The sequence below is a fragment of the Rosa rugosa genome, chromosome 1 (assembly GCF_958449725.1).
Source record: "Rosa rugosa chromosome 1, drRosRugo1.1, whole genome shotgun sequence".
NCBI classification, from domain to species: domain Eukaryota; kingdom Viridiplantae; phylum Streptophyta; class Magnoliopsida; order Rosales; family Rosaceae; genus Rosa; species Rosa rugosa.
The window spans coordinates 49,842,980-49,854,834 of NC_084820.1; the positions used below are offsets into that span (position 1 = coordinate 49,842,980).

Genomic DNA, 11,855 nt, shown 5'->3' on the forward strand with positions numbered 1-11,855 from the left:
ACTTCCCTAATTCCATCATAATTCCAAACAAATAATAATTTCATAGTGACAAGACTTCATAATTAGTCTTAAAATGTAATTATTAATTCAATCAAATCCTCTTTTATTTCCATATATTTTTTGATGAGGAAAGAATTCCCATATTGTTGCCAATCTAAGCCTTGTAGTTACCAATCTATTATATTTTGTTTCTATACCAACTTCGAGCTACCTACAACGTATAGACATTGCGCAAAGTCTTGGTAGCTTAAAGTGACTCGATGATTCATTTTTGAATCAACGTGCAAATGAGGAAGAATTGACTACATGCAACAATTTTGTTTACTTGTGAGCTAATCATTAGTACATGGTACGCTCGCAATTCATATGGTGGGCCCTTTTGTAACTCATTAATTTTTGTGATTACATTGCAATGTTATACCATAAGCGAAAACATATGGTAGCAATAAGAAAGAAACATTGATTTTATTAATTTAACAAAAAAGGGAAACATAATAATTTGATTCTAAATTTGCCAATCTTTTTGGCAATTGGTACAATACAAAGCCTTCCTCCCCCTCTTTTTTTTTTTTTTTTTTCCCCCCAATTCTACAACTTTTGCTCAATGACCCTTTAACTACAAATTCAAAATTTTAAGAACAAAAATTAGCAAATTAATTTAATTTAAGCTGGAAGCCTCAGAGGTCCCACCCTACCTTTTACCCTACTCTAGCATTCACTACATCATCTGTCGAAAATCGTTCGCACCTCGGTGGTGGTGGTGGATCAAGAACTCATCCCCACCACCGTTGGATACGCCAAAAATGGAACTCGGGCTCAGGAACTGATGCTGATGTGACCTCTGAAACTCCTTCTGCCGCCGCAGCTCCAGAACCTTCCGGTGCGAATTCGAATGCCGGGCCGACACAAATGTCGGGCTCGCCGCGGGTCGGTACTCGGGCACCAGCCGACCCGACTTGTAGCGGACCCCACAGGCGTTACACAGCGTCTTTGGGCCCATGGGCCCGGTCCGCCACTGGGGCGTCTTCTCCGAGGCGCAGTGGAGGCATTTCCGGCCCGAAGAGTCCGAACCCGAGTTGGAGCTGCCGCCTTCTCTCTTCTTCTGCGACGACGTCGTCGTTTTGGGCGCCGGCTTGGGCTCGCTGCTGGTACTGCTGTTGTTGGGGGTGATGAGGTGGAGGAGGCGCGTGGTCCAGTCGCCGGGGGCAGCGCGTGAGCGCTTGCTTCGGGCCTTGCCGGGGAGAGGCGTCTCGTGGTGGAAGAGCGGCGGGTTTTGCGGCGTTTCGGCGGAGGAGGAGGACGTTTCGGGGGTTTGGGGTTTCGCGGTGGTTGTGGAGAGGATTTGAAGGGCTTGGAGGTCTTTGTCTACTGAGAACGAGTCTTCCACAAAGTTCGATAGCCATTCCAGCTCAGCCAAGTCGTCGTACTGCAAAATTCTCAGTCAAATTTTCCCGAAATTTAATTTCCAAAGATGCATGCAGGAGCTAAATTATTTAAATTAATTTTCTGAATAAGCTAATTTTGTTTAATTAAAGTACTAAAGACAAAAATTAACGTCACGGTCATGCAAATTGCATGCAGAAATCAAAGGATTAATGATGATGAGTTAAGCTAAATTCCAATTCCGCATTAACTGAAATATGGTTAGGTGCGGAGTACGAGTTTGATTAATTTACCGGAACGCAGAGGTCGCCGGAGAACTGAGAGTCGCTGAAGCTCCGGTTACCGGAGAATTGAGGCTCACCGCCGGAGACGGAGGAGTTACAGCTGTCGACGGCGGTGACGGTGGAGGAGTCAGTGGAGTTACCGGCGACGGTGCTGTCGAAGAAGCCGTCGGTGACGAGAGCGTCCTCGTTGGAGAAGTCGAGGAGGTCGTCGATGGTGAATTGCTCGCCGCTGGCCGGCTTCTGGTCCGCCAGCTGCCTCTTCTCGGGGGATAGCTGGCCGTCGAAGTATCCGCCGACGTAAAACTCCGGCAGTTCCATCGGGAAATGTGTATTGGAATTAGTGCAAGTGGTTGAGACTTGAGAGAAGGAGAGAGCAGAGTCTGTTGGGCTTGTTTGTGAGTGTCTGAGAGAGGATGAGGGAGGGAGAGAGTGGAGGATGGGGGGTTTTGAGGAGTGAGGGGAGGGGCAGGAGTGTAAATAATTTGGAAATTGGGGGGCTTTTTGAGAGGCAGGAGAGGTTTGTATTAAATAATAAGGGGAAGGGCCGAAGGGCTGCCCCCCCCTTTGCTGGCCTTTTGAACCGAACCTTAAGAAGTCTCACATGATCGCTGACAATGCCTCCACCTTTGTCACGTGCTTTTTGGACCCATCACAACCCCTTTCGTCTCCAAAATTCAAAGTGTGAATTTTACTTTGGGATTTTGAAACGGGTGAAAAAATTAAATTAGGGTTGACAAAGTTTAATGGTAATAAATGAGGGGAGGTGTTAAACAAACCTTATCCGAATTTACCAGTGTCAATTGTCATGGGGATTGGTGTCGAATGACTCGGGCCCTTCTGACTCAGTCTGGGAAGCCATTGTAGTAAATGCAAATGGATAGCCGATAGCACTTGGCTAAGTATAGCTTTCCCTAACATTTGAATCCTCAAATCTAGGAAGGTACGTATATAAACTTAATCTCCATGGCATTCATTTAAGAGTAAATAATGGGTAGCTTTCTAAGTTTTAAATCCGTGTTAATTGTTTTCAACACCGTTGTTCTTGCTCTAACAAACAGTGCTAAAAATCTTGCGTAAAGAGTAGCATATGACGTTGAAGAAGAAGAATATTCACGTATTGTTCTTTCATTTAGTATGTCGTTTCTACTGAAACAAGTTTTGTGCTCTTTTTTTTAACACATCGTTTCACTTGTTTTAATAGTGTATATGCTATTAAGATGGCTTCTCCTCCGTCGCCTCTATCGAAGCTGACTATTCTCAATGCCCCAGAGACTAATACCGAAGTATTTCTTTATAATTAAAATACCTTTTAGTATTACTTCACATTAAATTGAAAACTTAACACCAAAGAATTGGATTGTTTTTCTTATTTCATCGGGGGAGAGTTTTACCAAATATTAGGTGAGAAGCAACTGGGAACAAAAAGGAAATGGTCATTTAAATCCTATGTGGCAGGTAGGATTAAAGTGAAAACCGTCTTAACAAAGCCACGTGGATAAGATCGTGACCGTTATTAGCTTAAGTTGAGCTGTAAGCATCGTGCTTAAACGTGGGTGAGGGAATATAATAACGGTAGTTATGATAGGAGCAGTAGTAGCAGGAAATAGGGGTAGAAAGTACAACTGATTGAAGTTAAAAAATTGAAAAAAATCAGAGGGAGAAAACTTAAATTAAAGTGGGAGCACAATTCCCGATGGATAAAAATTATTAGGAGCAGAGGAATCCGGCTGTAAACATGGACACTATTATTGGAGGAGGAGTCTCCTCCTGCGACAAAACCTGCAGGAGGATCGATTCTATAGGGGAGTGAACATTGAACCTTAAGTTTTGATTACTTCTCACTAAGTTTTACTTTCATTCTTAATAGAATTACCCGAAGTAAAATTTCACGTAGTTTTCCCAAGATCATTCTAGAGATATTTTTTTTTTACTTTCTTGTCAAACAAAACTGGTTTTATGATTTAGAAAACCATTTTGTATTTTATTGGTATAAAAGATTGTCAAATGCTATGACAAACTATCTGATAAATATGTGACGTATCTGAAACTGACAATTAGTGGTGTCTATGCAGAATGATCTAAAAATTGAAGTAAGCGGCAAACTGAAAATATGGAGTAGTAACCAAAGTTTGTAGCCCTAAGCTAACAAGGTGATCAAGAACATTGTACTAAATAAGAAATGATACTCCTAATTTTTATTTCTATCCAACGTTATCTAAATTTTCTTTTTTCTAACATACAAAAATTAGTATGTGACTACGAAAGTCGAACTCATGAATATTTGCTTAAGAAGACGTCACTATCATTAAATTAATTGATTGTGGTGAATGTCTTTAAAATAAAAATGTTAAGATAATTAAGAAAGAACTAGTGTGTTTTTTTTTTTTGGTAATGGCAGTAGTTTATTCCAACGCACCAAATGAGTGCAATGGCTTAATGTCCCAACTCTCAACCATGCATCACGTACTCATTACGAATTTATTTACTTTTATAAAATCCGTTGCACGTCTTAAATAGAAAAATAAAATTGGAAAATAATATATATGAGACTTAATTTACTTAGGGGGGGTGGTCAAGTCCAAAGACTCCGAGTAGTGGCTGGAAACTCTGGAATCTATTGATGACGAGTTTCACTTTCCCTTGGTGCTTCCTCACACGTGCATTATGCTTAGCATGTCTAAACAGTAACATGGTAGCACGTGCATGTAGGTCACGTGGCTCTCTCCTTAATGCATGGGTTTAGACCTTAATTGATTGAGGGGAGTAGCTTAATTATAAGATTAGTTAACCTCAATTATTGGCACTGCTCACTTGTGTACCCTGTGGAGTGTCGAGTGTTCAGTCTTGGTGGTTTACTGACTCTACTCGTTTACTACAAATTAAGCTCCTTACAGTTCAAACTCTTTTACATCACATACAGGTTTAATTTCGACCGGTAAAATGCAAACACGTTAAGCAAGTTTTGGAGGCGAGGATAGACATTCCCGGCTCAACAGTGTGTTCACCCCTTCGAGATACATTGTGAAACGCCTGAAAGAGGGTGAGGTAGGGGTTGTCTGACCGGCAAAAACTAGCTAGCGTGTTGAGGGGGCCGGGCACCACCCCTCGTGAAAGAAAGAACTTCTATTCCAGTGCCCTTGCACGTTATAGAAGTTGTTGACGAAGAGAAATTTTATCACAGAGAAACTAAAGCATAACAGATTCCGGAGATTCAAAAGGTACTGTCAAAGACACGAATTGGAGAGGCAATGCGTCCCAGGATAGATACCTCTCCATAGAAGAGGTTGGGTTTCTCCAAAATGCATCTTTCATGTTTCTTCAGGCGTAATACATACTCTCAAATCTTGAAACACATTGCAAGCTCATACAACTTGTAAGAAGTACAGACTTCATAGGTTTTCAGCCTATGAATCATTTGTAGGTTTTATTTGGTACATCTTGGTAAGATACAAACTACAAAATTGTCATGTATTGGAATTGACACGACACCCGGGTGGCAGGGAGCTAGGTTCTTATTCTGAGAGGAAAGGGGAGGGAAGAGTGAAGACCACTATGCAGCTCTGCAGCTGGGTTCTTATACTGACGGGAGAAAGGAGGGAGAGAGGGAAAGGCCACTTCAGGCCACAATGCAGCTCGGCCCCTGGTGTTGTGTCATTTCCAATTCATGTCAAATAGTAATTGAGCAATCCAAATAATTTGATACGATCTCACCTCAGATAATTCATTTTCAAAGGGATTCTCAATTGATGATGAATTGTCAATAAGTAAAGCAATTCCATTCACCTGCCTCAATAAAGTTCAGAATGAGAAATCTAATGAAAAGGGGTCACACTCACACCCACTATATGTCAACTAAAGGAATGAAACATTAAGGACCTTCAGGTGCCTCTAATACATTATATGAGCTCTCGGCTGTTCTTGAAGTCCATATTCCGCATTAGGTATCTGTTTCAAGAAGCACAAAGTATCAATATATTGAGCCATTGACAAGGAAATGTTGGATATTTGGTTGAAAACAACACCAAGTTTTAAAGCGGAAAAAAGGTGCATATCAGAGTTGATACAAAAGCTTAACAAAACTCGCAAAAACTTTGAACAAGTACAAACAAGATTGCAATTAAGCTTCAAAGTCCCCAATTACCATAGCACAAAGAAAATAAAGAACCGCACTGTCCCTAACACACGATGATTAATGACCATGGTATACCAAGTCCTCATAAATTTTCCAGTCAAACAATGCAGCAATCAATTTATCCAAACTAAGTTTCAATAGACACACACTCAGACAAATAACCGAGTCATAACATCAATGAACAACAAAAATCCAAAGATCATTAGACTATTTGGAAATAAAACAGTGTTCTGATTGAAGTCATGGTCTTGGCTCCACTGTGGATTACATCAACTTGTGTAGCTCAAGAAGAGAATTAACTTGCAATATGCCACTGTAAAAACATTGGTATAATAGAAAAGAAAGAAAAAAACATGCAAATCAAACCATTTCCAAAATGTCATAATTAACAAAACTTTGAAACTGATCTTATATGTATCCGAAGCGGTACAGTAGGAAACGTTGAGTTGATCACATCAATCAACAGTACTCAATTTATCATAATCTAGGAAGGCTTTATATCTATGTTCATAGAAGACATTTTGGACATAATCTGCTGTAACAAAAGCAAAATTTTAGGAAAAAAAAAAAGATTTTATGGCTCAACTGTGGTCACCTGTTGCCACTCCCCATCAACTTCTTCCTTCCACAATGTCACGCTGTTGTTCCCATCAGCCACGGCCAATATGTTCCCGGTAAGTGACCATGAGACCCTCCAAACAGGTGCCTTGAAATCATGCAGCACCTTACCTTCCCATTGATCCCCATCCTTGGCCACAGTCCAGATAATAACTTTCCCATCCTGTGATGCACTGGCAATAGTAGATTTTGGTAGTCCCAAGTTAGGTGCCCAAGCAACATCCCTAACCCAATCAACGTGCATTTGAAGAGCTGGAAAACAGTCCATTTTCCAAACGCCATTAGTAAGCTTCCAGACCTTTACAGTGTTATCACAACCACCAGAACACAGCTTCTGAACAGTGTCAAGCAGACCAGAGCCAACAAGAGCACCAGGAGCTGTTGAGGGAGCCCAGGAAACAGAGGTTACACCAACTGGGTGAGCTTGGTCGATCTTTGTGGTCTCCCAACCACTGTCTGCTTTAGCAGTGAAAACCGAGATATTCCCATCGGAAGAACCACAAGCCAAACAGAGACCGAGTTCATGAGGAGCCCAAGCAATTGAGTTGACAGACGATTTGTGGTCATCAAAAACATGGGCTTGTGTCCACTCGTTCTGATTGCCTTCCTTCCACAGAATGACACGCCCATCATAAGAACAAGAAGCAAGTAAAGACCCGAATTTCGGGTGAGCCCAAGCAACCTGCCAAACAGGTCCCTGGTGACCAGTCAAAGTCGCAAGATGTTGCGAGGCCGAGTTGCTCACTCCCACTATCTTAATGGTGTTGTCCGACGAAGCTGTGGCTAGGCGCTTGCCATAGTAATCCATGACGACATCGTGGACAGTGTCCTGGTGACCAGTCTCAACCTTCTGCGCAGGCATTTCTCAACTGTTCCAACAATTTAAAATCAATAATGTAACCTAAAATTAGACACAAACGAATCTACACCGTCCTAATTTCATATTATTTTCAATAATAACAACAATTATGACATTTTAATCCCTTATCATCAGCCCTTCTCTCAGAAACCAAACAAAGGCTAAAAACAAATACAACCCTAGGCAATATAATCAGTGAGATCTCACACAACGGAACCCAAATCTTTACATCAAAACTACGCAATCAATCGGGTTCAACGAAAACGACGATCGATAATCGATTTCATAATAATGTCAAACGCAATTCATTAATTTTGAACAGATTAACACACCGATATTTGGATCTTCAAATTACGAAATCAGAACATAAACAGAATGCCGAAACCGAAATCGATAACAATCTAACAAGAACGGAGAGAGAGAGAGCAAGAGATCTTACCTTCCTGGGTGACAAAGCTAGGGATCTCGAACGACGCAAAGAATGAAGAGATTTCGGTTTCTATAACAACGCTTTAGTGTTATAGTGTTAACGGTTTCGGGTAGGCCCAGATTGAGCGATTCAAATAAAGCCCAAGTTTCACGAAAGGCAGGCCCGTTAAAGAGTCTAGGCCCAATTGGGGTTTGGGGAAGACAGACTTCAAAAGCACGCAACACTCGAGTGCGAAGGTGCGTGGGTGGTGGACGACATGCCGAAGACGACGCCGAGCAAAAAAAATCTGGAAATCTCAATAAAACCATCATTAGCGTTGTCGCCACGTCACCCACTCGTTTCTCGAAGTCATATACCCTTTCCCCTCTTTTTGGTGGGCCCCAGCGGTTCTGGTCGGGTCGCGCTTTTTCCTGATCGGGTCCCGCCACCCAGCCAATAAAGTATTAAAGTTCCCGCGAAACCCCTTTTTCGGTGGTCACGTGCCTGTATAGTCTAATTATACGACGACCTTGCTACACACTGTTGACTGTACGTGATACGTTTTTTTTTTTTTGGTCAAACATTTTATGAATATATGAGTGGTTCCTTTTTATATGGGTATGGTGGTAATAGTAGTGATGGAGGCTTTTGAGTTTTTAGATCCGGAAAGTCAAAAGCCCTACGTCTGGGAGTAGTTCAACCTTGTCCCTCTGCCTCTAATGAATTGATTCACCAATTGGGGGTGGATGAACAAAATCTACACTACAATCAATGATGAACAAAAGACTATATCAGATTTAAGTGTGTATTGATTGAGATCGCGACCCTGCATGAGGTATGATAATGTATACTTGTGTTGTTTTGGTTGTATTTGATTCGTCATGCTTGTTTTGATTAAGATTTGAACTTACAACAATTAAATTCTTTTGATTCAAAAATGAACTTAGAATGCTTTGTTACTATTTAGTTCGAATGACTTAACTCGATGATTAGGTGATTAAGCGTTGGTGGTTTAACACGTAGGAATAGCGACCCTTGAATGTTAAGGACTTTTTGCTTTTTCTCTTTTTTAGGGTTAATTAGTTGAAATTTAACTTTGTTGCTCGTTTTTGAGTTTTGAGAAATAAAAGCGAGTGTATGTTGATTTGTGAGTAAAACAAAACAAAAATTAGTAGTTGTTCAAAAGGTTATATACGCTTTAACGTAACTATTAAACATGCTTGTTGGATAAACGTACACATTGCATTGTCCAAATATTGATGTATGATATTTAGATGTGGCTTGCTAATTTGTTCTTGTGATGATTATTAAGTTGTTCCATCAAATGATTCATCACATTGAGATATGCCTCCAGTGTATGAGTCATGATCGTCCTCACAAGTTACTAGATTTCATGACAAATCCTTGTATTACATATGAATTCTAGATAATAACATCAAACACTATTTAATTAAGTCAATTAGATTCCTTGAAAAGGTATTCTCCAGCAACTTTTAATTGAGAGTAGTGACCATATATTAGGAAATGAGCATTCAAACAAGTCCTTCAATTTCTATTGATATTTTTTTTCTTAGAAAACCTAAGCGACTGCACTAGTCGCCGCCACTGCGCCTCCTCCTCCACGGTGCCGCTATTTTGCTACCGGAATGTTACAGTGCAAGATTCTTGCGTGGAACTGCCGGGGAATTGTGAATCATGAGACACAAAGAGCTCTTGTAGACATGGTGCATGCAAGAAACCCTAGTTTGATCTTTCTTGCTGAAACTCTAACACAACCCGATCTTTTGAATTCAATCAAAACCCGGTTAGGTTTTGAAGGATGTATTTGCTATCAAGCTGAAGAGGAATCTCAAGGTGTTGCTTTACTTTGGAGTGCAGACATAACAGTAAATTTCCAATCTTCCTCTCCTCATCATATTGATGTGGAAGTAGGAAAAAAAGGGTCGTCGGATCTTTGGAGGTTTACGGGGCTGTATGGTTTTGCAGCTCGTACTCAACGACATCAAACATGGAATTTAATCAGAACCCTTGCAGGGGAAGCATGTGCGCTGCCTTGGCTTATGGCAGGCGACTTCAACGAGATATTGTGCCAATTGGACAAGTCAGGAGGTCCACCTCGGGCTGCTGGTGCCATGGATGATTTTCGGGGAACTATGAACAGCTGTGGATTATATGATATGGGGTACTATGGTAGCAGGTTTACCTGGTCAAATAGATTTACTAAAGAACGTTTAGACCGTGCATTTCAGTCCACTCTATGGCGTGAAAGTTTTCCATTTTCTAGGGTTCTTACTCTTCCTCCATCTGACTCGGATCATTGTCCTATATTGATTGAGGTTAGTGCAGAAAGACTTCAACCTTGGCAAGCCCTAAGAAGATTTCGTTTTGAGGAATTGTGGCACCAGTATCCTAAATGTACTGAGATTATTAAGCAGTGTTGGGCTCAACCTCTTACTGGCAATGCTATTAACCAGTTAGGAGCCAAAATCAATAACACTGGAACTCATTTATGGGAATGGCACAAGAAAGAGGTCTCTAAAAGTAAAGGTGAGATGAGGGTGATACAAGAAAAGATGAAGGATATTATGTCGCACCCGTATACCCCTCAGCAATATGAAGAACAACGCCAACTGCATGTTAAATATAGTGCTCTTCTTGCGCAAGAAGAGACCTATTGGAGGCAGAGATCAAAAGCTTTTTGGTTGAAAGATGGCGACAAAAATACTGCATTCTTCCACCGGAAAACATCTAATAGAAGAAGTAAGAACCGAATCAAAGGTTTGGTTGATGACGCAGGTGTTTGGCGCTCTGACCCACAGACTATGCAGTGTATACTCATGCAGTATTTTAAAGATATTTACACTTCTTCTTGAACTAATGCAAATGCAATTTTTGAAGTATTGGAGGCTGTTGATGAAAGGGTGACTCCAGATATGAACAGCGAACTGACCAAACCTTATGTTGAGAGTGAAATAAAGGATGCATTATTTCAAATGCACCCTTCAAAAAGCCCTGGACTAGATGGCATGTCATCGTTTTTCTTTCAGAAATATTGGCATATACTCTCAACTGATGTGTGTTTAGGTGTGAAGACGTTTTTAGAAACGGGAGAATTGGAGTATTCTGCAAACTTCACTCATTTGTGCCTCATACCAAAAATTCCTGATGCCATAGAAGCAAACCAGTATAGACCAATTGCTTTATGCAATGTTCTATATAGAATTAGTTCAAAAGTAATGGCAAATAGATTGAAGAAACTGCTGCCCTCCATCATCTCACCTTTGCAGAGTGCCTATGTACTTGGAAGATTAATTTCAGACAATACTCTTGTGGCTACTGAGGTAGCTCACTTCATGCACAAGCTGCATACTCAACAAGAAGGTTTCTTATCTCTCAAGTTGGACATAAGTAAAGCTTATGACAAACTTGAATGGGATTTTTTAAGAGCAATACTAGCAAAGATGGGATTTCATGCACAGCGGATTACTATTATTATGCAAATGTGTGGCCTCAGTTCGATACTCTATTTTGATAAATGGTCAACCTTCTGAAGCAATTGTACCAACCAGAGGAATTAGACAAGGTGATCCTCTCTCACCATACCTATTCATTTTATGTGCAGAAGGCTTGTCTGCTTTAATTTCCAAGGCTGTTGCTAGAGCACAACTTCAGGGTTTAACTATGTGCCCTGGAGCTCCCACTCTGCATCACTTACTTTTTGCAGATGATAGCTTCATTTTTGGAACTGCAACTGAAACTGAATGCCTTACGTTGAGGCACATTCTTAATACTTATGAGCTTGCATCAGGGCAAAAAATAAATTTTCAGAAAAGCAGTGTGGTGTTTAGCAGGAATGTGCATCCCATCTATTCAAGAACATTTGGCTTCTATTCTGGCAGTTAAAAAAGTTGAAGAGCATGACAGATATTTGGGGTTGCCCTTGAGAGTGGGAAGGTCCAAAACGCAGATTTTTGCATACATTAAGGAGAAGCTTACTAAGAAGCTTATTGGCTGGAAATCCAAGCTGCTCAATTCTGCGGGTAAGGAAATTTTAATCAAGGCAGTTGCTCAAACAATACCATCCTATGCTATGAATTGCTATCTGCTCCCAAAAACTTTGTGTGATGATATTCATCAGTTGTGTGCTCAATTTTTTTGGGGTGATACCGA

The 11,855-nt window shown here is 40.8% G+C and overlaps 3 protein-coding genes across 5 annotated transcripts; 1 reads left to right on the forward strand and 2 right to left on the reverse strand.

Annotated features, from left to right (window-relative positions):
* Positions 1 to 477: 477 nt before the first annotated feature.
* Positions 478 to 2,109, reverse strand: LOC133740114 (GATA transcription factor 9-like). The gene is made up of 2 exons (XM_062168003.1): positions 1,677 to 2,109; positions 478 to 1,426 (listed from the first exon to the last, which is right to left on the reverse strand). Exons 1-2 carry the CDS (start codon positions 1,983 to 1,985, stop codon positions 719 to 721), a joined length of 1,017 nt encoding a protein of 338 aa, XP_062023987.1. The 5' UTR covers positions 1,986 to 2,109; the 3' UTR covers positions 478 to 718.
* A 3,278-nt stretch (positions 2,110 to 5,387) lies between these two features.
* LOC133725279 (protein transport protein SEC13 homolog A) lies at positions 5,388 to 7,872 on the reverse strand. Of its 3 annotated transcripts, XM_062152488.1 has the most exons (4): positions 7,716 to 7,872; positions 6,395 to 7,286; positions 5,544 to 5,612; positions 5,388 to 5,450 (listed from the first exon to the last, which is right to left on the reverse strand). In XM_062152488.1, the coding sequence occupies exons 2-3, from the start codon at positions 7,277 to 7,279 to the stop codon at positions 5,556 to 5,558; spliced, it is 942 nt and encodes a 313-aa protein (XP_062008472.1). In that variant the 5' UTR covers positions 7,280 to 7,286; positions 7,716 to 7,872; the 3' UTR covers positions 5,388 to 5,450; positions 5,544 to 5,555. The 3 variants fall into 3 exon arrangements, with proteins under 3 accessions (XP_062008472.1, XP_062008471.1, XP_062008473.1); XM_062152487.1 differs by having other exon boundaries at positions 5,388 to 5,612; XM_062152489.1 differs by lacking the exons at positions 5,388 to 5,450; positions 5,544 to 5,612 and having other exon boundaries at positions 6,144 to 7,286.
* Positions 7,873 to 9,331: 1,459 nt separating this feature from the next.
* On the forward strand, positions 9,332 to 11,236 carry LOC133729796 (uncharacterized). The gene is made up of 2 exons (XM_062157376.1): positions 9,332 to 10,481; positions 10,584 to 11,236. Exons 1-2 carry the CDS (start codon positions 9,332 to 9,334, stop codon positions 11,234 to 11,236), a joined length of 1,803 nt encoding a protein of 600 aa, XP_062013360.1.
* The last annotated feature ends 619 nt before the right edge of the window (positions 11,237 to 11,855 follow it).

What these genes read in the sequence shown, in the direction of transcription:
- LOC133740114 (XM_062168003.1), bottom strand. Translation starts at nt 1,985, where the DNA reads ATGGAACTGCCGGAGTTTTACGTCGGCGGATACTTCGACGGCCAGCTA. An exon ending in CCGGCGACCTCTGCGTTCCG is followed by an intron (nt 1,427 to 1,676) that starts GTAAATTAATCA and finishes AGAATTTTGCAG; the next exon opens with TACGACGACTTGGCTGAGCT.
- LOC133725279 (XM_062152488.1), bottom strand. Translation starts at nt 7,279, where the DNA reads ATGCCTGCGCAGAAGGTTGAGACTGGTCACCAGGACACTGTCCACGAT. An exon ending in TTGATGGGGAGTGGCAACAG is followed by an intron (nt 5,613 to 6,394) that starts GTGACCACAGTT and finishes TTCTTGAAACAG; the next exon opens with ATACCTAATGCGGAATATGG.
- LOC133729796 (XM_062157376.1), top strand. Translation starts at nt 9,332, where the DNA reads ATGTTACAGTGCAAGATTCTTGCGTGGAACTGCCGGGGAATTGTGAAT. An exon ending in AGGTTTGGTTGATGACGCAG is followed by an intron (nt 10,482 to 10,583) that starts GTGTTTGGCGCT and finishes CAATTTTTGAAG; the next exon opens with TATTGGAGGCTGTTGATGAA.